Source organism: Neomonachus schauinslandi, chromosome 6, assembly GCF_002201575.2.
Source record: "Neomonachus schauinslandi chromosome 6, ASM220157v2, whole genome shotgun sequence".
Lineage (NCBI taxonomy): Eukaryota > Metazoa > Chordata > Mammalia > Carnivora > Phocidae > Neomonachus > Neomonachus schauinslandi.
Window position 1 is genome coordinate 92,992,096 of NC_058408.1, and position 24,014 is coordinate 93,016,109.

At 39.3% G+C, this 24,014-nt stretch overlaps 1 protein-coding gene across 2 annotated transcripts in view; it reads left to right on the top strand.

The window, feature by feature from the left end:
* Window positions 1-24,014, top strand: part of REEP3 (receptor accessory protein 3) — a 98,302-nt gene that overhangs the window by 52,841 nt on the left and 21,447 nt on the right. For both annotated transcript variants that reach the window (XM_021699495.2, XM_021699496.2), the window contains exons 3-5: window positions 17,700-17,776; window positions 20,331-20,451; window positions 20,626-20,739. In XM_021699495.2, the coding sequence (XP_021555170.1) occupies window positions 17,700-17,776; window positions 20,331-20,451; window positions 20,626-20,739 (312 nt within the window). The remainder of the gene's footprint in view (window positions 1-17,699; window positions 17,777-20,330; window positions 20,452-20,625; window positions 20,740-24,014) is intronic.

Sequence of the window (24,014 nt, forward strand, 5' to 3'; positions counted from 1 at the left end):
AGCTGACATGTAAGAGTACCTGTTACATAGTATTTTTCGCTATAAAAACACTATTTGCATTTGGTCTCTACAGTGTCCTACCATTATCATTTTTTTTTTCCTGCACAGTAGTTTATTTTCCCTGGTGTTCTTCATTGTCTTGTTTATTGTTTGTTTGATTTTTCACTTATGTGTTATTCTCTATTACTGCGCATTTAGACCCGAATTCTCCACAGTTGTGTAGATTTCTTCTCAGTGCGTTATCATCCATCAGATATTCCAGACTGGCTCTTGTTTTAGATCCTCAGATTTCTTAATCTCCTGTTTTCCTCCTTTTTATTTTACTTCCTCATTTAAATGAAATATATCCTTCCCAAGAAGGCTGTGTGAGAGGCAATTTTCTGATCTTTTTTCTTCTCTTTCCTGTCACTTTTTCTTTTTGCTCTGTTTTATGATGGGTTTCTCAGTTTCATCTTCTAACCCTTTAGTTAATCTTTTAATTCCTACTCCTGTGTGTTGAATTTCTAAGAGTGCTTTTCATTCAATGAATGTTCCTTTTCCTCTAGTGTCCTATTCTTATGTTGTTTAAAATAGCTTCCCTTTTGCCTGAGTCTATGAATGATGGTATTTTAGATGTGTTCTTTCTGCATAGTCTCTCCATTGAATTCTGTTTGTTTGTTTCAGCCTGTCTCTCATGTTTGATTTTCTCAAATGTTTCATAGTCCTTGGTCCACCGCTCATGTTGGAGTATGATAATCACAAGCTGGCTGGAGGCCCTGTGCCCATGAAGAGGCTTGAATGTCCTCTTCAATGTAGGCTGATCTGATGAGGCAACTATATCTGTTCCAGAGCTCCTGAGAGGACATACCACAAACTGAATGGCTTAAAACAAAACAAAACAAAAAAACAGAAATTTATGTCTCATGGTTCTGGAGGTGAGAAGGGCATAGTTGAGATGTGGACAGGGCCACGTTCCCTTGACACTTGTTGAGGAGAATCCGTTCTTGCCTGTTTCCAGCGTCTGGTGGTTGCCAGTCCTTGGTGCTCCTTACCTTCCAGCTGCAGCACTTCACACTCTGCCCCTGCACTCACATGGTCATCTCCCCCATGTGTCTGTGACTCAGAGTCGCTTCTTTGCTCCTTACAAGGAACCAGGCACATGAGATTCAGGACCCACCGTACCTCAGTATGACCTCATCTTAATGACATCTGCAGTGACCCTGTCTCCATATGATGTCACATTCTGAGGTCCTGGGGGTTAGAACTTTGTATTAGTCAGATCTGGCTGCCATCACAAAATACCACACACTGAGGAGCTTAAACAACACAAATTGATTTCCTCACAGTTGTGGACGCTGAAAGTCCAAGATAGAGGTGCCATCAGGATTGGTTTTTGGTGACGCCTCTTCCTGGCTTGTAGACAGCCACCTTCTCCCTGTGTCCTCACGTGGCCTTTTCTATGTGTAAGTGTGAAGAAAGCTCTTGTGAGTGTCTCTTATAAGGACACAAGTTCTATCAAATTAGGGCCCCCTTAGGACCTCATTTAATCCTAATTACCTCCATAAAGGCCCTGTCTCCAAATACAGTCACCTTGGGGCTTATGGCTTCAATATACGAATTTGGGGAGATCACAATTCAGTCCATAACAGACTTCAACATATATGAGGGAGACACAGTTCAAACCATAACAACTGTTTCCTTGGAAAATTATCAAAATATCTGTAACTTTAGGTATTTTCTTTCATGCAAGTCAGACTCTTCAGAGAAGATTCTTCCATTCTGAAAGGTACTTGGTTGGTAGCATTCTGGTGAGAGAATAAGGGTTAGGGGCTCTCAATATTTAATTTATAAACTGTAACTTAATTCCTACTCTAGTGTGCCAGAGATTTACAAATCCAGAGCTCCTCTGACTCACTCTTCCCAGAGAATCAGCTACAAGGTTCTTCTTGGAGGAAGGAGGCACATCACCAAACCACTAGATTGGGAGGGCATCTGGGGGCCTGCCTGCTCCTTAGGCAGACTTAACAGCCATTCTTCCTGTCTTTTGCCCTAGTGGCCAAGGATTGTGTCACCAATTCTTGAGCCTTCCTGGAGCTCTGCGGTGTCAAGTTGGATTGCTTCTCAGTTTTTCCCACTGTCAGCTTAATACTCAGTTTTTTCAGGCCCCCTAAGTCAGTTGCTACTCATCCACTTCCTTCCTACCTCCAAAAATTTCGACACTGTCTTCTCTTCTGTATTCTTCTGGACTTAATATCTTTTTAAAACATCACTTTTACTGTTGTTTTAATGAGATTTGTGGTAAGGATGCAATTAAATGTGTATATTCAGTTTATCATCTTTACCCAGATTCCCAGATTGACTTTGTGAGTGAACTACTTCTGGCTGAAATACACTGTGATATCAAATAAGACTTATTTTATCATTAACATTGGTTTTTAAAATGTGTTCGCATGGAAGATAGTTTAAAAGTAGTAATAGATACCAGTTTTTAGATCTTTGACAATCATTTTAAAAGTTAATTTTAACTGACATACAGTGAATACATGTGTATCCATCTTGTCTTGAGTTATTTGGTTTGCCAATCAAGTACTGATAAATAAAAATCACAAATTTCACTTAGGACAGTTAAATAAAATAACTTGGGACAGTTCATTATCCTGTAATGAAATAAATAAATAAATCTACTTACATTTACCTTAAGGTAGGTGATGAATATTCTTTTATAAACCTAACTTTGATATGCCAAGTTTACTTATGTTAAATACATATCAGTATGTAATTTCACTCCTGAAGTAATTGATGCTGTTATAATTAAGTGACTTATACTCTTCCTTATGTTTTCTAAAACCAATTTCTTCATGATCATCGCATGATCATTACAGTGAATCCACTTTAGAAAACAAGTGTTAAATTTAAATAAGGTTATATAATTGAGGTGTGTGGTAATGAATGTCTAGCACAGTTCCTTCAAAAATTTTAGAATGTGAATTACAGTACCCCTTGACCTTTATGAAGTCAACAAAAGCATTCCTACAATTTTCACACTAAGATATAGCTAGCCAACCGCAGCTATCTTGTCCTTTTCTAGCTTCCAATGCAAATGCTTTGGAAAACAGACACAAAGAAAAAAAATTCTCACAGTAACATTTAAACCTAATAGGCTAACTTGGGCTTTTGCTAATATCTAAGAAGAATTTGACCAATTGTAGTGCCAATGGAAATAGATTTTTTAAAAACAGGGACAGAAACGGTTGTTTCCATTAAAGGAAATGTTGTTAAGTAGTAAATTGGAGGGAGGCCTAGCTACCTCCACCCCAATCCCCAGTGATAGAACAGCTGAAAATCAGAAAGGCTACAGCTACCAAAACACTTGATTGCCACCACCCTCACTGTGCAGGAACAGCTCGCTCACTGTCTCTCTCTCTCTCAAATAAAGAAATAAATAAATCTTTAAAAATAAAAATAAAAGCTCATGAGAGATGTTACTTCAGAAATATAATACAAATGTAAAAAGATGAAATTCTTTTGAAAAATTACAAAAATGTATTGAATTGTATTATACAAATACATGAAATTTTGTCTGTCTCTTGGCTATCAGAATATAGACTGATTCTTTTTTTAAACCACAGATCCAAACTCTGTAGGTAAAATGAGAAAAGTCTTCAAAAGGTCTTGAAAAGTCACAAAAATAGATTGAGTTGAGTAGTTTTATTTTAAAGTATTGTATTAACTTACAAAGTTTTCCAATAGGCATCTTTTATCTTTTTTAACTTTTTATTTAAATTCCAGTTAATATGCAGTGTAATATTCATTTCAGGTATACAATATAGTGATTCAACACTTACATACAACACCTGGTGCTCATCACAAGTGCACTACTTAATCCCCATCACCTATTTCGCCCATCTCCCCACCCACCTCCCCTCCAGCAACCCTCAGTTTGTTCTCTATACTTCAGAGTCTGTTTCTTGGTTTGCCTCTCTCTCTCTTCCTTTTTTTTTTTTAAGATTTTATTTATTTATTTGACAGAGACAATGAGAGAGGGAACACAAGCAGGGGGAGTGGGAGGAGAAGGAGGCTTCCCGCTGAGCAGGGAGCCTGAAGCAGGGCTTGATCCCAGAACCTTGGGATCATGACCTGAGCCGAAGGCAGACGCTTAACGACTGAGCCACCCAGGCACCCCTGCCTCTCTCTCTCTTTCTTTTCTTTTCCCCCTTTGCTCGTTTGTTTTGCTTCTTAAATTCCACATATGGGGTGCCTGGGTGGCTCAATCGTTAAACGTCTGCCTTCGGCTCAGGTCTGACCCTGGGATCGAGCCCTGTGTCGGGCTCCCTGCTCCGCGGGAAGCCTGCTTCTCCCTCTCCCACTCCCCCTGCTTGTGTTCCCTCTCTTGCTATGTCTCTCTCTGTCAAATAAATAAAATCTTTTTAAAAAATAAATAAATAATTAAATTCCACATGAGTGAAATCATATGGTATTTGTCTTTGACTATTTCAATGAGCACAATACTCTCTAGCTCCATCCATGTCATTGCAAATGGCAAGATGTCATTCTTTTTGATAGCTAATATTCCATTGTGTATATATACCACATCTTTATCCATTCATCAATCGATGAACACTTGGACTGTTTGCATAATTTGGCTATTGTAGGTAATGCTGCTATAAACGTTGGGATGCATGTATCCCTTGGATTTAGTGTTTTTGTATTCTTTGGGTAAATACCTAGTAGTGCAGTTGCTGGATTATAGTGTAGTTCTATTTTTAACTTTTTGAGGAGCCTCCCTACTGTCTTCCACAGTGGCTGCACCAGCTTGCATTCCCATCAACAGTGCAAGAGGGTCCCTCTTTCTCCACAGCCTCACCAACACCTGTTGTTTCTTGTGTTGTTGATATTAGCCATTCTGACAGGTGTGTGTTGGCTATCAGATTAAATATAAACTGATTCCTTTTTTTTTAAAACCACAGTTCCAAATTCTGTAGGTAAAATGGGGAAGAACATCTTCAAAAGATCTTGAAAAGTCACAAAAGTCGATGGAGTTGAATAGTTTTATTTTTAAATATTGTTTTAATTTTCAAAGGTTTCCAGTAGTCCTCTTTAAATGAAGATCTAACACTTGTTTTATTATGTTATATCCTTTCATTATTATTGTTTTAAGTAGGCTCCATGCCCAGTGTGGAGCCCAGTTCAGGGCTTGAACTCATGAACCTGGCTGGGATCAAGACCTGAGCTGAGATCAAGAGTCAGACACTGAACTGACTAAGCCACCCAGGTGCCCCTAAATATGTTTTTTTAATCCCCAAGTAATTTTTATCTACAGCCAAGGTGAAAATAATTAAGAGGTATCATGTTATTGTGAAAAGTAATAGTTTTTACCACATTGTACTTTTTTAATATAAGTTTAGGTATGCAGATGGACACCAAATAACAAATAGTTTGTTTTAGAAACATTTGTATGTACATGGACTAATTAACAACTTGGAAGGTCTTGTAGAAAAATAATACTTTAACAAAATTATACGATACAATTATAAGGGTAAGGATATTGAGTTAGACTTTCTCTTAGTTCCTGTGTTGTAGGGCTGGCCATACACAAAATTCCCTCCGTCAGTGAAATTTCCCTTCAGAATCATCCACCTTTCTTCACCTTACTCCTGCCTCTTTGTTCCTCTGACTGTGTTTACCCAGGGCCTTCTGGCTGTCCTGCACCCTGGCACTCAGCCAGCCCTTTCTTACCCCCAAGTATCCTGTGACCTGTCACTCGTCTCTCTCCACTCACCCAAATGTGAACTTCAGTTCTCTGTGAGGTTGATTGCACAGGCTTTTGAAGGGAAGTAATTTGATATCCCAGGCTCATTTTCAGTCATGACAGAGATTTATTCTTTCTGGAGTTTTTTCCTACCAGTCTTTGCTTCTCAAGAACACTGTGTTCTCCCATGTGGTATAAAGGCTGATTCTTACTGTTTGAATGATTACTGTATGTTCAAAGTATGCTGTTGAGCCTAGAATATATAACTATAAGTTGTATGTAAAAGAGTGTATCTTACCTTAAGAATGAAATTTTTCCTGTTCTATGTCCATCGTAGTCTTGCCTGTCACCTGGAGAAAGCATATCCGGTAGTAGCTAGGTTAGCTCACTTGTGGAAATAGCAAGATGGGATTGTCTATGTGAAGGTAGATGGAATGGTGGTACCTCAGTGCCTAAAGAATGGTGCCAGTCCTTGGAATACTTCACGTGGGAAACATGATGGGCCAAGGCTTTGGGAACACTTAGGGAAAGAAGAAGGTAGAGTGATCATTTATTTTTTATTTATTTATTTATTTTTAGGTAGAGTGACAATTTAGTGTTAGAAGTAGCGCATTTCATGGGCACCTGGGTGGCTCAATCAGTTGAGCGTCTGACTCTTGGTTTCAGCTCAGGTCACAATCTCAGGGTGGTGGGATCGAGCCCCGAATTGGACTCCACACTCAGCAGGGTGTCTGCTTGAGATTCTCTCCCTCTCCCTGGGCCCCTCCCGAGAAATTCTGTGTGGTTCTAAGGGAACTGTCTTTCTCACAAATATTTATTATCCCAAATAAATCAGTAGTGCTTTAAACAGTATAAAAAAGTGAACTGTGAATTCTCAGCCAGTAAAGATGGAGAGAGTTATTTTGGACTAAGAGGTCATTCCTTCCTAAATTCTGCTCCCGGGAACAGTTCCCATGAGCAGATCCTGCTTTTTACATCTTCTTTCCAACACTCCTTTTAAATTATCACCTAGTTTTTAAACATTTTTGCACTTTTGCCTTCTCTCAAGTTCCTCAAACTGCTGAGGTCAGGGTTGAGATACTTGGGGCTTCTGTGATTCACAATCACTGGGGAAGACCAAGGAAGTAGGGTGACAGAGACTTCCATTTCTAGTTACAGTCCTTCAAACCTACAGGCTAATTAATCCGTGAGATCTTTGGCAGTGATGCCTGGGATCTGCAGGTAAACCGTGTTGCAGCAGCTTCACCATCTGAAAGTATAACCCCCAGACATCTGAGTTTGGGGGAGCTGTACAAAGTTAAGATAGTCTTAAATGGGGCAGTGGGGGAAGAAGTTGAGGAAGCCCAAATCAATTCTAGCCTCATGTATTCACCCCAAACACATGCCCCTTTTTTAAAAAAAGAACTCTATTCAGCCATGGTCTCTATTCACTTTGGATTGAACTTCAACTAGCTTATTTTCAAGCATGCTTCTACTTGGCACAGCTGTGGGAAAAATCCCATAACTGAGCCATCTGGGTTGGATAAAAGAGGGAGTTTTTCTATTGATTTCTCACATTTTGTTCCTTTTTGTTTTTAGTGGGGAAAAATCATTATGAAGTAACCAAATTATTGCATAATGTTAATGAAATGGGAGAAATCTTTTCAACTCTATACTATTTCTAAAGAATTCTATATTAGAAGGTCTCTCTGTTGTCTCTGAAATGTGGTGTAGAATGAATGTTTTGGGTGAATGGACTTGAGTGAATAATAATGGTCAGAAAATAAAGTTCTCTTCGGGTGGTCTGAAATTCAGCAATGTTTATTTCTTTTCAGACTCAGCAAAGATTTTTTTTTTTTTCCCTATGAAGCATATTTTAGCATTTTATGATCTGGATTTACTTAGTGTGGTTATAATTGAAATCATTAGGCATATGTAATTTTTCATCTTTTCTTAAAGACTGGCATTAATTGCTTTATGATTCAAAGAATCTGAAATTAAGAAATGTTGGAAAATTGTTTAATCTCTGATAAGTCTGAGAACAACTTTGACAAAATAGACTATTTTGTATGTTACAAACTGCTATTTGCAGTCCAAAGTTACTTGTTTGAGTCTTGCATCAATCCAGACCTTAGAATTAAGAAACTAATTTTTTAAAGAGTTTATTTATTTATTTATTTATTTGAGACAGAGAGAGAGTGACCACGAGTGGCGGGGGAGGGGGGATAGCAGGGAGAGGGTCAGAGGCAGGCCCCTGGCTGAACAGGGAGCCCGATGCAGACCTTGATCCCAGTACCCTGAGATCATGGCCTGAGCCAAAGGCAGCTGCTTAACCGACTGAGACCCCAGAATTAAGAAACTATTAAGCAGGGGCACCTGGGTGGCCTTTGGCTCAGGTCATGATCCCAGGGTCCTGGGATAGAGCCCCACATCAGGCTCCCTGCTCAGTGCGGAGCCTGCTTCTCCCTCTCCTGCTCCCCCGCTGCTTGTGCTCTCTCTCTCGCTGTCAAATAAATAAAATCTTAAAAAAAAAAAAAAGGAAAAAAAGAAAGAAAGAAACTATTAAGCAAAAGTCTTCCTCTGTTCTTGCTTTACCAGACCCAGAGTGCTAGGTGCTGGCAACATGATGGTGAACGCGATGGTTTCTGTCCCTGTTGGTTATTATACTCTAAGCAGCAGGGGTAGATGTTATATAAACCATTTCTCAGATATGCTACAAAGAAAAAGGATGGAGCACAAAGATTATATATGACCTTTAGAGGGGGAGGAGTTAATTCGGGAAGGCTTTCCTTTGGAAGTGAAGAAATTTAATTCATACAAGGCAAATGAATAATATATAATATATAATAAAATATTAGTAGTTACATGGTGGAGCAAACATTATGCTGGTTATCACCAATTCTTACCCTTTTATGTCTTCTTTTACTAATCCCTCCCATGAAAGCTTCTTGGTGGTAGGAACACCTCGACATCAGGTTTATACCTATTTCATGTAAAAGGGCTTTGTTTCTAAAAGGCCCTGAGTAATATCTATCGAATTAATATATCACATAATTTTTCTTTTCATCATGCAAATGTAATTATGCACTTATATCAATATTCTAACATATATAATACTGTTAATACCACTGTTGTTATAATATCACACTGGTCCTAGCATAGAGAGAATAAGTTATATAAAGATACAATTTAAAGAAAAAGAATTTTTTTTTTCTTTTAATAGGCTCCACACCCAGTGTGGAGCACAACACAGGGCTTGAACTCGTGACCCTGATATCAAGACCTGAGCTGGGGTCAAGATCCAGACGCTTGGGGTGCCTGGGTGGCTCAGTTGGTTAAGCGTCTGCCTTCGGCTCAGGTCATGATCCCAGGGTCCTGGGATCAAGCCCTGCGTCAGGCTCCTTGCTCAGCAGGGAGTCTGCTTCTCCCTCTGCCCTTCACCCCGCTCGTGCTCTCTCTCTCTCTCTCAAATAAATAAAATCTTTAAAAAAAAAAAAAATCCAAACACTCAACTAACTGAGCCACCCAAGCACCCCAATATGTTTTAATTAATATGCCATCACTGCTATTACCATGACTCATAAATCTATAGCAACATGCCCTCCTTCCACGAAAACATGATATTCCCCTATATATTCAGGGCCTGTGCATTGCTCTCAATTTCTGTGATGGAAATCAGAAGGATTATTTCACAGTTGCTGTTCACTTTTTGTTTGCTTTATTTGTTTGGGGATTTCAGTCAATTTCATTGTCTAAGGATATAAATCATAAAAACTTCTTTTCTTAAAAAAAATGTTAAAAGATCATGAACTGAGGCCTACTTTTGCAATCAAGGGTAGATAAATGCATACCTATTAAATGGAGCATGGTCTTTTGATAGTAAATTTAGCCTATGGGTATATTCATTTTACAGTATTCACTCAGGCTTAAAATATCCTCTAATTCCTTTGAGAGAGTAAAGCTAAGAACACCATCACATGACTGTCTGGGTTTCTGAAATGCTAAGGCTTTGTAAAAGCCTTATGGATTTTGAGTAATAATAAAGCAGGTGCTGGCTTGTTAAATAAGCTAATCTGATCCATGCACTATATAAACTAGAATGTAATTTTAGATACTATGGTTTTATATCACAGAAGATTCCATAATCTCCAAAAGAACTTGCCTAATTATAAGAGTATATTTTCTTGGAATATAAATTCATTTTGATATTTAAATGATTCTAAGATTCCATTTGAAGAATCTTTTACTTATAAATAATGTATTGTAAATTAAAATATTCACATTTCTCTAGTCACAAAAAAGATAGTACATAAAGCATTCCAAGATTTATTTATTATTCTTTTAAAGATTTTATTATTTGACAGAGAGAGAGAGACACAGCGAGAGAGGGAACACAAACAGAGAGGGAGAAGCAAACTCCCCACTGAGCAGGGAGCCCAGTGCGGGGCTCGATCCCAGGACCCTGAGATCATAACCTGAGCCGAAGGCAGACGCTTAACTGACTGAGCCACCCAGACACCCTGCGTTCCAAGATTTAAATATGACTACCAGTTCATTGTGACCACTTTCAAAAGAGGTTTATTACCAAATAATTAGGAAGAATGGAAATTACAGTCTTGTATATACGTTAGCCCAGTTCATTAATTCTTTTAGTAAATATCTTTGCGAATGTCTTTTGTTTCAGGTACCATAGGAAACATCAGTATACTCTTGGGAAACAAAACAAAGCAAAGTGAGCATCAAACAACATTTTTCAAGTAGTAATCCCACTGACTTTTATGTACTTTATACTTTGGATATCTTGGCCTCCCACTCAGAATATACCCACTTTAAAACTTTATTCATATTTCTAACCAGCTAATTTATCTGATTTATTGGCCTAATGAAAATAGAAGGGGATTGCCACTGAAGCCATACAGACGGACAGGGCAGATGATAATGAACAAATTCACACAGACAGAACCACATTTGCCAAGGGATCACAAGAGTAGTTTAAAATAGTATTTCTCTAGCTCTTCCCCGATCTGCTGCATGAGAGCATCACTGCTTCCTGTCCTCCAGATCCTCATGAGAGTCCCCTGAAAGTGTCTCAACCAGAATTTCTTAACATGGTACTCCTCTTCTCCATTTCCAGATCGCTGTGGTGGTATCACCTTCACCACCAACTAGGACATTAACCATGTCACACATGGCAGATGATGGCACCGGGGCACTGGGACTCATGCTTCCCTCATTCTGGAACCTTGGTTACTTCAGCCTTGCTTTAGCGTAACCTTTCATGTTAGGGTAGGCTAAGCTACTATAATTATAATGTGTAATAAAAATGCAACGGCTGAAGGAATATAGAAATGTCTCTCTCTCTCATAGAACAGTCCAGGTTAGGTGTTCATTTTGGCAACAAATTCTCCTCATGCCATCCTTCAAGAACTGGGACTCTACCTACCTTCAACACATGGCTTCCAACATTGCCCTGCTCCCTGCCCTCCCAGGCCACAAGAAGGGGGGAAGAGCCTGTGGGGGAGATACACCCACTTCTCAAAAGCCTCACCTCACATTCTGCTGGGGAGAATTGGATGCATGGCCCCACCTACCTGCAAAGGGGGGCTGAGAGACACCAGCCCTGGCTGGGCCGCTCCACAGCCACAATTCTGCTGTTAGGCCTCTTGACGGACAGCAAGCTGTCACCTCCCAGCTCTCTTGTTTCACTGTCTTCAACCTAGACCACTGGCAGCCTCCTGGATCTCACCTCCAGAGCAGCTGAGGCCATCCTTCGTCTCATAATCTAGAACATCTCTACCCTAGGCTGCTGCTTTTCCCATCCAGATGAACAGCTTGTCCAAACCTTTACTACTGTCCTCCAACCCACCCTCCTTTACAGTCACACCCAGCCTGAAGGGGTGACCTGCTCTCCTCCTCTAGAGTAAAGATAGAGGTCCCTGGCTCTGGTCCTCTTCCCAACACAGCCAGTCTTTTCTTTCCTTCCATCCCAGAGGAGCATGCCTCTCTCCTGCTTTCTTGAGCCCACTCTTCTTCCTAATCTAATTCTTGTCTTTCTAATGTGGGATCTTGTTCCATTAAGTATACCTGCTTTCTCTTCATTTGAATCTTCTTATCTTGCTGGCAAAATTTTCAATCCTTGAGAATGTAAACACGCTTTCTTTTTGCTTCATGCTATTTTTTTATTCTTCCTCTTTTTTTTTTTCTTTTAAAACCAGATCTCCTAAAGGGCTAGTTGATGCTCACCCATCCTGCTGTATCTCCTCTTGAGGGTCTAACCTTTTGCAATCCTTAAAGAATGGAGCATGCTGAGCTGTGCACGGCCCATATTCATTCAGCAACTGATCAATATGTATTTTTGGAGCTCTGTTGATGCTAGGCACAGGGAAGAATTCAGCAGTGAGCAAAATAAAAGTCTTTCTCCTCTTGGAGTTTACATTCTAGTAGGGAAAGGCAAAAAAAAAAAAAGTAAACATTTGCTAGATGTGTCAGTGATACATGATATGTTTCTAAAGAGAAAAATGAGTCAGGATAAGGGAGCTAGGAGGACACTGATATTTTAGAAGACGTCTCAGGTAAATATTTGAGCAGAGACCTGAAGCAAGTGAGAAAGTGATCCACATGGATAACTGCGGGAAGAGCATTTCAGGCAAAAAAAAAAAAAAACAACACGAAAAGCATGTACTGAGGCTCTGAGGCAGGAGTCTATCTGCACACACAAGGGCCAGTAAAAGGGTCCAGGTGACGAGCAGAACAGGACAGCAAGGAGGAGCAGATGAGGCCAGAGAGGTAGCAGGTGCCACATCCACAGAGTCTTCTAGGCCATGGTAAGAATACTGATGGGAGCCCTAAGAGAGGTTTGAGCAGAGGAATGACGTGATTTGGCTTCTTTTTTAAGGAGAGCCTCAGACTGCTGTATACAGAAAAGACCCAGGAAAGCAGGGTGATCGGTTAGGATGCTGTGGGGATCATGCAGATGGGAGATTGTGGTCATCTGGGCTGGGGAGGGATCTGTTGAAGTGGTGAGAAAAGACTTCCATTCTGGGTGGATCAAAGAGATGGCAGGCGAGGTAGTGCTGGGACCTTTTATTCGCCCTTCCAGCGGAATTTCCCCTTGCTTATGGCCCAGGAGGCTGATTCATACAGACTGCATCACCTCTGGCCTCCCTTTGGGTTTGGCCCAGGAGCGGCTTCTGCAGAAGATCAGAAGGCAGGATGAGCCTGAGATCAGAGGGTTGTCCTCCCAGCATCCTCCCTTCCTCCCCTGCCACCGTGGGTTGACTGTGACTGTCTACCTGCGGCTACAGCTCTCCCCTACAGCTGCCCTCTCTGGATTCCAGGAAACTTTTCCCTGCCCTCCCTCCTTCCTTCACATCTAGGGGTAATGCCAGCTCCTTTTGTTGCTAGCTCCAGGGTACACCAGTAGCCTTTTATTGGGTTTCCTGAACCTTGCTCACAACTTTATAAATAGTCCCTTTATTAAGCTTTCCTCAAATTCTTGTGCTCTTGACTCACACTGGAAGCTAGGACATCTAATGTAGTAAAAACAGCAGAACACTTTTTTTTTAAATCACAGTTTTTTACTCATTTTTTTTCCCCAGTGAAATGTTAAATCCTTGAGGACAGAAACTATCCTATTCATGTTTCTATTCTCATAACATAAGGTAAGTAGGGTTTGCTACCGTTGTATTAGTGAGTGTTATATGTAATGATGCCACGTGAGTCCTTAAGAATTGTTTAAATTATGTTTGATAGGAAAATTTATCAAAAGTAGGGTGTGTGTGTGCCCATCTTAGTGCTTATAGGTAATAAGCTTCACCTTGTTGGATAATTCAGTTCCCTGGGACCAAAGAGAGACTTTTAAGAAAGAGTTGGGTATGGCTTTCTTATTACTCGTTGTTCTCATGGAGATACCTAGACAATGGCTTCCTGATTTTACCAATTGTTTCTGAACTAGAAAGATAATGTATACTATTTGTTTCTACTTCCCCAAGAACATGAATTTTTTTCCCCAAGAACATAAATTTTTAACAAATAAAGATGATGCCAGTATCCTTTTTTCCAGCAACTTAAAAGGTGGTTGTGATTTATTAAGGTTACCAGTTAAGTTACTTATATTTGTATAACATTTTAAAGGTGATTATATTTGGTTATATACATTCTCAAGATTATCAGTGTGATTGTTTTCCTACCTATTTTTGGTTTTATTTTTGCATTTTGCTTTGATGTTTTCTTTTGATCTAAAGAATATTTTATCTTTAATCTTCACAATGTTTAATTATACTTCTATTGTTTTGTGACTTGTTCTTTTCTTTTCTTTTTTTTTTTTTTTCCTTTTTGACCTTGACTTCTTTCTTACTATTTCCTTGGAACCTTAAACATAGGCTGTGTGGCCTTGAGGTGTAGTTTTAATAAAAGCTTTGCTGAGTAGTCATTTGGTATAAAATCCCAACCAAATCCATTAATAGAAAAAAGAAAGCAATATCTTTCAAGGTTAACTTTCTTTGTGGTTGCTCCCACGAATAACACACACTCATTACATTCATTTAAGTATTATTGCCTGCCTATTATAATTTAAGGTCCATATTTCTGATAAGGACAACCAAAAAATCCCTAAGAGCAGATTATCAAGGAATTTATTCATTAGAGACAAATTCCTATACCATGGAGTTTTGCTTATATAAAATTGTTGTCAATACTCCAAGAAAATGTCCAGGAATACCCTCTTAATTGGATAGTTGGTTGTGTTTTAACTAAAATGGCAATGGCATGGCTGCCTTCTTTTTCTTCTTTTTAAATTTTTGACATTACTAAATAGTCTCACAACCTAAATAAATATACGGGGGTTTTTTAAGAGATAAACATGGGGCACCTGGGTGGCTCAGTTGGTTAAGCATCTGCCTTCGGCTCAGGTCCTGATCCCAGGGTCCTGGGAATCCCTGCTCAGCAGGGAGCCTCCTTTTCCCTTTGCCCCTCCCCCTGCTTGTGTAACACGCACCCTCTGTCTCTCTGTCAAATAAATAAATAAAAGCTTTTTAAAAAAATAAAGAGGTAAACATTACATTCTTTAAAGCACTTTTATTTTGTGGGGTTTAAAATTAATTTAATAACTTCATTTGGAAACTGAATAAGCCCTTAAAATCTGTGGGACATGTAGCCGCTCTCATTCATTGGAGAACTAGTCATTCAGGGTATCACCAGTAACTATGTATACAGTCCCCATTACCTCTCTTCTACTCTGCTAACCAGTAAATTACAACTACTTGTGAAGTTGTTATCCATTTGGAAACACAATCGTAACAGTGGTAGGAAATAGTGAAATAATGAAAAGTAACAAGCACTGACTTAACTATTTTACCTTTCTGAAAGTTTCCTAAACTTTCTATGAGACAGACAACCGAATTTAAACCTCCACTTTCCTGGGAAAGATGATAGTCACGCTGAAATCCCTGTGTTGAGTACAAGGAGAGGGACAAGGACTGACAAGAGGGGTCTGAAGGCCACCCCTTGTTCATTGAGAAGCTGTGTCCTTCGCATCAGGGAAGACTGTGCCTCCTCCGGCCATCTCTTAGCTCACTGGCCTTGTTCACCTTATTTATTTTGGCCCTCAAGATAGTAAGAGGTTTACTGTATTATTTGTTTTCAAGCTCTGCCCAGAGAGCACTCAGGTTTCTTGGCGTCTCCTCCGGAGTCCCACCGTGGTTGGAATAGGAGGCCCAGAGGGAGCGCTTTTCTCTTGTGATTGTTTGTTTTCTCCATAAAGGATTGTATAGTTTTCAAAAATGTCATCACCTCTAAGATCCCTTCTAGCTGTGGAAAAGCTCATTATTCTGTTTGTAGTCTTTTTTCTTCATTTCCTTTTTGGGAGAGGGAGGCTTTTAGTCAATCGGGGTGAAAGCTAACCCTCTGAATACAGTTGAGAGGGAAAAGTGCTGAGTTCGTGTTTGGATCGGGAAGGTCTGGGTGAATCAACTCATGTAAGAGTATCACTTTCCTTAAAAAGGGAGGGGGGAATATACATAGGATGTGAGCCCTAGAAGAAAATCCCCATATTTGGACAAAAGTTTGGAATTGGCAGCAGTGAGCAATTTAAGAGAACTCATGAAAAGTTCAAAAAAAAAAAAAAAACTTACTAAAGAGTACATTTGGGCTGTTTTGTTCTTTTTTAATTTGAGATGATCATTGTAAATCAGTTGCCTTGTATTTCACATATAGAGAATATACCCTATTACTTGCTTTGGGCAAATTTTTTTAAGCTTTCAGGAGTCTATAAATTAGAGTAAATTGGTATTATTTCTGTTTCATGATACATTGCTTCAAAAGTTATACATGGCTATTTTGAATTGAATTGTCCATGTAAAGAGAAAACCATAAAAGCCACTTGAATTATAGTTTCTATTGTCTATGGAATACCCAAACAAGCTTCTATATTAAAACTAAATAGTTAGGTCAATTTTCTAGCTATTTATAGAGACCTAAATTTTTTTTTTTTTTTTTTTTTTCATCTCATTGGGATGAGAACAAGTGAAGTAGTGGTTATTCTTGGATCTCACATTTAGCAAATCCTCACAAATTCTTTCTCTACATCGTATAATTGATTAATAGCACCAAATCCAGGGTCAGGCAGCCTGGATTCAAACTCTGGCTACGTGACCTTGAGCAAGTCATTTTACCTCTCTGTCACTATTTCCTTATCTGTAGTGGAAATAATTATGTTTCTTTCCTTGTAGTATTGTTGTGGAGAGTAAATGATTTAATAGGTGATGCACTTAGTACAATCCCTAACCTATAGTTGGCATGGTTTTGTATATTAGCCATTATTATAATATTGAGCAAGATCAGAGATTTTAATCCTTAATGAAAATCCAACCTGTGATGAAGAGAGTCTATGTGCTCAGGTAAGTAGAAAGGTATAGTTGGGGACATGAGTTCAAGAAAAAATCTGGCAGCTTTCTATGAAAAGGATTGATACAAAGAGATACTGGAGTCTCAGGGACCAGTTAGGATGCTGTATTCCAGGCAAGAAGTAAAAATGTCCTGAACTGTCTCAGTCCATTCAGACTTCTATAACAAAAGTACTGTAGATTGGGTGGCTTATAAAAAACAGAAATTTATTTCTCACTATTCTGGAGGCTAGAAGTCCAAGATGAAGGCAAGTCTGGTGTCTGGTGAGACCCACTTCTTGGTTCATAGATGGCCATTTTCTCTGTGTTCCCATATGGTGGAAGGGATGAGAGATCTCTTTGGAGGCCCTTTTATAAGAACACTAACTCCATTTATGAGTTAAAAGCTCCACCCTCATGACCTCATCACTTCCCAAAGACCCCACCTCCTAGTACACATTTGGGGTTAGGATTTCAACATACAAATTTGAGGGGGAGGACACAAACATTCACCCGGTTGCAGTGACCATTGTGGTGTTGATAGAAGAAGGAAATGATGTGTGAGAGGTTACAGATGTACAAGGAGCTTCAGGGGAAAGAATACACTAACCGACTTCCAAACTGGGGCACCAACCTTATGGATGTAACAAACACAGGATCGTTCTTTGGTTCCTGAACAGTTTCTATATATTGAGAATTAAGGAATGCAAAATTTGAAAGACTAATAAAGATTAAAAGTGATCATATCATTATGCTGTTATATAATTAATAGCTAATCGACATCATAAAGAAGCATGTAGGTAAGAATAAGATCTTTTAAAGAACTTTCCTCCACTTAAGAAAAATATATCCTATTGTTCTGATTATTTCACTCAGATTCCTACATTATATTGTGTCAAGATGGAGATTTGCTATTCTTAGATTCTCGTCTTATATCCCAAGACTGTTGATGTAGTGAGATGGGAGGAACGCAGACGTAAATCTGTTGAGAATTAAGCCATCACCTTCTGCATTTGATCCAGCATGCTGTATATCTAAAAATATATATGTAATTATTCAGAGTTGCAAATAATGTCAGTCTGTTATTTCATAAGCGTTTTTATTATTTCCAGGTCCGATGGATGATGTACTGGATTGTTTTTGCTCTCTATACTGTGATTGAAACAGTAACAGATCAAACAGTCGCTTGGTAAGTTGTAGCACTGAGAAAGGGCCAGACTATAGACTCTTTATCAGGTGTCCCGAGTTCTTACCCTGCTCTTGCTGGTAACCAGGTGAATTTGATCAAGTTACCTAATTATCCAGCGTTTCATTTTCTTCATCTCGTTTCCCTGTAAGAACATTACTTTCCTTACAGGTCCCACTCCGATAAAGGCAGCTCATTCTTCTCCCCATGTGTCGCTCCCTGCCTTCCTCCCACACAGGTCCCAGTATCTTGGAATAGAAAAACTTGGTAGTCATTATCCTTTTTCCACACAATGACTTCAGGCTATTTTTCTTTATCACTTCCTAAATGACTCCCCCTTTGAAGCCCACAGCATCTGGTTCTGGCACTCCCTCCCCATCCTTAAAACTCTCAACTACAAACACTCAGACCGGATGACGTCAGCATCCACGTGGACGCCCACTCACCACCAGCTCCTTGGCTGCTCTGTTCCAAATAGCTGAGACAAAATTAAAACATGTTTATATCCTCAAGGATTTAACATTTTACCAAGAAGTAATACCAAATGGAACAACTTGAATCTCCTTGTGCCATATTTCACTGGTGCATTTCCATCTAAACCTTACCATCACTTGGAGAAGTCCTCCTTTTAAAATCTTTAAACAGGCACCTGAGTGGCTCAGATTTGGTTAAGCATCTGCCTTCGGCTCAGGTCATAATCCCAGGGTCCTGGGATCGAGTCCCGCATCAGGCTCCCTGCTTCTCCCTCTGCCTCTCTCTCTCTCTGTCTCTCATGAATAAATAAATAAAATCTTTAAAAAATATAAAAATTTTAAAAAATAAAATCTTTAAACTTAATACTTTGCTTCTTTACCTGGGCTCCCAAAGGCAGCCCCCCAGAACATCAGTCAGCTGCTCATAGAGGTATCGATTTGAACCTCCCCATTCCCTTTACTCGCTACCTCCATACCCTCCTGCATCTGTTTAAGACATTTGCTGTTCTCTCCTTAAACTGTCTTTCTAGCTTTGCTCTTCTCATCATACTCTCACAGCACATTAGGTCACGTTGGATTGCTAGAAAAAATAGAGAAGTCATCAGACTTAAATGTTCTTAACACTTGCCCTCATTTATGAACTTCTGTGTGTCTGCACCCATCTTTCTCTTCTGATTTGAAACAAAACTTGTCCTTGCTGTATCCCAAAGCTCATTCATTTTCCTGTTAAGTATTTGGTGTAGAGTTTTGGGTGAGGGTTTTTTATTTGGTTTTAAGGAGCAGAACAGATTTCAAACCATGCTAGGTCTCTCTTAAGTTTCAAGGTTCTCTTTTTAAAGACCTCATTTTTTCCTGATCGCAGCTGTAGCATATATACATTATTAAAAAACGAATAATGTAGCAAAAGTTTACCAGGAACAGTGGAAGTCCAGAAACTCCTCTGTAACTGCACCAGGCAAAGACCCTTTGTTGACTCCACAGCAGTCATTCCTTACCGCCCTGTACCCCTCTGCCTCATCAGGAGAGCCCAGATTTGTTCAGATATCACATATCTTAATAATTCCTGGCCCAAGAATGCTAGTCTCCTACGGTATATTAGTTCACTTTTGCTGTGGCAGTGGACAAACCTTTTAACCACAGCGAGTTAGAAAAACAAACACATGTTTCTTGCTCAGGTTATTTAAGGGCAAAAGGTTGGCTGCAGCTTTGCTGGGCTCAGCTCAGTTTTAAGTGTCTTCTCATTTCAGGACCAAGGCTGAAGAAGCAGCTGTTCTCATGGCAGAAAGTAAAAATTTAAAGCAAGAGGTTGGGGGTGTCGGGGTGAGGAAGTCAAGGGGCATTTAAAGCTTCTGCGCGCATGGGATATGTCAGACTCACGTGATGTTGGCCAAAGCAAGTCACATGTCTATACCTGCAGTCATTGCTCGAGGAAGTGTACTCAGCCTACAGGGAGAGAGAGCACTGCAGAGTCACATGGAAAAGGGCGTGCGTGGGTGGATAACGCTCATTCCCAGTCTGCCGCATGGGAATTCCATTCCCCTTACGAGTGAATCATTGTCTGCCCAGCGTCGCACTTCCGGCCAAATGAGATTGGAAGGGAAGTTCTTGGGGGCTTCTGAGAAAGAGAAGGAGATGTGTTCATGGGGTAACTTTGTGCCCTTGGAGCATGTAAAGCTTAGCCCTGGTGAGTGGAGAGATGTCAGGTACCGACATGTGGAAGGGTCAGGGGTGCCCCTCGCCGCCCTGGGTACATGCTGTTAATGTTCTCTCTGGATGGCTACAGTCCGTTGGCAGCTTGCCTGTGGTGTCTTCAACAGAAGAATCTTGTACTAGAAGTTGCTGAATCTCTGCAGGAATCAGGTTCCTCTTTGCTTAGAATTCATCTGTAGTTAATGAAATTAAGTCAATTCAAACATAGTTCTTTTGTTAATCACTCACTTTTACATGTGAAAACTTGGTGATTGAACTTTCTTAAAAGCTTGTGTGCATGCGTGCATGCATGCGGGTGTGTGTGTGCGTACGTGTGAGATTTCCTCATTGTACTTTAGTTTCATCCGCAGTTTTTTCAAATTTGTTCTTGTTAGGTTCCCCCTGTACTATGAACTTAAGATTGCCTTTGTCGTGTGGCTGCTCTCTCCCTATACCAAAGGAGCAAGTTTAATATATAGAAAATTCCTTCATCCGCTTCTTTCTTCCAAGGAAAGGGTAAGATATATAAGTTATTTCTACAAATCGTTCGTTAGAAATGGACATCATCGAATGGTTTGTGCTATAAAACGAGTGAAACTATCATTTCATGGGGGAAGGTGGTTGTTTTTGGCTTCTTGACACTATTGTCAAATAAAGTTTCTACCTGTGAGTCTGTCTGTCTCTCCCCAGGAGATAGATGACTATATTGTCCAAGCCAAGGAGCGGGGCTACGAGACAGTGGTCAGCTTCGGCCGGCAAGGACTGGCTTTTGCAGCCACTGCTGCGGTCACTGCAGCCGTGAAGGTAACTGTGCAGTTCCGTGTTTTACCCAGTGTCACATTAAAGCCAAGGGACAAAGTCAGGTGGCTTTATATTCCAGATCATTATAAGATTTTGGCAGAATTTTGCTTTTGGCTTATTTTTGTAAAGCTGGAAAGAACAAGGGGATAATTCAAAAAACATTTTAACGCATGTATTTTGTAACTACTCAGTATTTTCAAAGTCTTAATTGATCACAAAATGAGAGCTAGTTAATATAGAAAGACATACCTGAAGATGTCATTTTGTCGTAATTTTCCTACTTTAGAACCTTAAAGTAAGGTTGAGTAAATCACCTTTAGTAAAGATGACCCATTCTTTCTTTCCCTGTCTCTGGTGTTTCTCTCTCTCTCTCTCTCTCTCGATGGCAATATCTTGGTAGGATTTCTGGCTTACTCCTGCACCCCTACTTCGACCAATTTGAGGTAACTGATTATTCAAAATAAGGCATGAAAAAATTCTGTTCTTAAAACTTGAGATTTTAGCCAGCTACTAATGTCATGTGTTGTGTTTTGCAAGTGAAGTTATCAAATGTATGCCTTCTGTGAAAACTCACATTATGGCTTTTGGATTTCTTTGCATGTAGTATTTAATGTGGTTTATTTTAAATACCATAGCATAATTGATTTTGGTGTGTAGTATATGGAAAGAAAACAGGCTTCAGATCCAGAAAATGCTGAGTGACTTTCTAAATAACTGTTGGTGATTTACTTAATCTCTGTGTTCATCGGTTGCTTCATGTATAACATGGGAGAATATACCTGTCTGTGAGAGGATATACAAAAGCACAGTGGTTGCCAAAATATAGTAGAACTCCAATGAACGTTAATATACATGTCTCTCCCTCTCTCTCTCTCAAGTGACATTGAGTTTGTTGCTATTAAGTTAAATTGAGATTAAATAGTATTCCAGCTTTTGAGTTAGGCTTTTTCAACTTGGTTATCTTAAACCAAAATACCAATGCTATGGGAATAAATATTCTAATTAAGTGGTGATTCTATATAATAGTAATGGTGAAGGGATGTCAAATGTTAAATGGGGTTTCCAGAATGATCCTTAATTTTTCAGAGTGATCTTTGGCTCACGTACAGTTAATATGATCAACAAAATTAAAAATCAAAATTATATTCAAATTATATACCCAGAAGTGTTGCATTAAGAATTAAGTGGAAACTTACTAACTGTGCAGCCCTAGCCATGTAAGACAACTGTATTATTAATGATTATTTATAGATATAGATAGATTATTTATAGTAACAGGCTTTAAAAGCCTGTTACTTGGCTTTTAAAGGCTTTTTCTTTTATTAGTATAGATATAAACGAATACTAAATAGTAAAATTTTCATCTTATTGAAGAACTGTTTTCCATTTTTAAAAAAGTTCATTTGCTTTTTATTTCTTGCTTAATGAAAATACATGCCTGATTCCCACATGTACTATAAAAGAGCATCCAAGAGATCTAATATTCAACAAGTAGGAATTCTACAAGAAACCACAGATGGCAGTTATCAAAGAAATGATACAATTATATTTCACAAAACTGAAGGACATGAGTCTCTAGATTGAAAAGGCCCACTAAGTAAAGTACCCAGCGCAATGAATGAAAAGACCGACTGTGAGCAAGGTCATTGGAATATTCCAAAACACGAGAAAGAAGGAAAAAAATTTTAAGGATTCCAAAGATAAAAAGTACGTCACATTCAGATGATCAAGAATCAGAATGACAATTAAATTTCTAAATAGTGACAATGGAAGCTTGAAGACCGAAGAATAATACCATCCATGAAAACATAATGATTTTTACCCTCAGATTCTATAAGAGTCAAGCTGTCAGTCATGTGTGAGCTTAGAATAAATCTTTTTTTTTTTTTTTTTTTTTGAGGCATGTAAAGTCACAAAATTGACCTCCTGTGTGTTCTTTGTCAGGGTAGACGTGCTCTGCCAAAATTAGGGACTAGTCCATGAAAAAGGAAACCCACAGGATCTAGGAGACAGGGGGTCCAACACAGAAGGAAGGTGACAGGACTTCTTCCCAGGATAAATGTGCAAACGTGCAAGTCCAGAGTGCACCTGGCCAAAATGGGATGTGATGGGTGCAGGGTGCCAGGACATGGATCGCAGGGAAAAGCACGGGGAGGAGATTATCTAATAGGTTTAATCCTATGCAGGGATGATACTTAAACTAGTTAGTACATGCTCCGACCAGTCAGAAGACACACTACTCACCATGAAAAATGTGCTGGAGGCAATGTTGAGACAGAGGGCAAAGGACGACTAATCAAGTGAATACTTAAAAAATGGGATAATTGTTAGCTCTGGGAAATAAAGTTATATAAGAAAGGAAATATAATAATGGAGCATGACTCGGCCCAGCAGCAAACAGCATGTACATCATAATCCTGAGAATACAGACTGTAGACTGAACAACTGTGATTTTGCTCTATCAGGAAAATGGGGGCAGGAGAGAAGGAGTTGGAAGAGAGAAAATCCTCACCTGCCAGACAGGAAAGTAGAGGGTTTAATGGTGCCTGCAGGAGGGTGTACAGGAGAACAAGAAAGCTTATTGCTTTCTTTTGTTATAAAATTTAACTTTATTTGACTTCACAAATGAAGTGCAGTTGACCCTTGAACAATCAAGGGTTTCAACTTGTTGGATCCAATTATATACCAATTTTCTTCCAATAAATACAGTACAGTACTGGATATATGTATTTTCTCTTCCCTAAGATTTTCTCAGTAACATTTTCTTTTCTCTAGCTTACTTTATTATAAGAGGACAGTATACGATACATATGACATACAAAGTACATGTTAATCAAGTGTTATCAGTGTGGCTTCCAGTCACCAGTAAGCATATTAGTTAAATCTCAAGGGAGTCAAAACTTAGACGCAGATTGTTTACTGCCCGGTGAGTTGATGCCCCGAACCCCCACGTTGTTCAGGGGTCAACTGGTACAGGTCTTATACCCCCCAAGAGGATGCTTTCTGAATTTTACATATTTAAAAGCATCATTCAGTATGATTCTATGGCATAAAAACTAAAAATTAGATTTCAGCTTGAAACATTGCTTAGAAAATATGGACATTTTAGAACATTGTTCTGGGAAACAGAAAAGCATACAAATCCTGTTTTTCCTCCTCTCTTTTTTTTTTTTTTTAAAGATTTTATTTTTTTGACAGAGAGACAGCGAGAGAGGAAACACAAGCAGGGGGAGTGGGAGAGGGAGAAGCAGGCTTCTCACGGAGCAGGGAGTCCAATG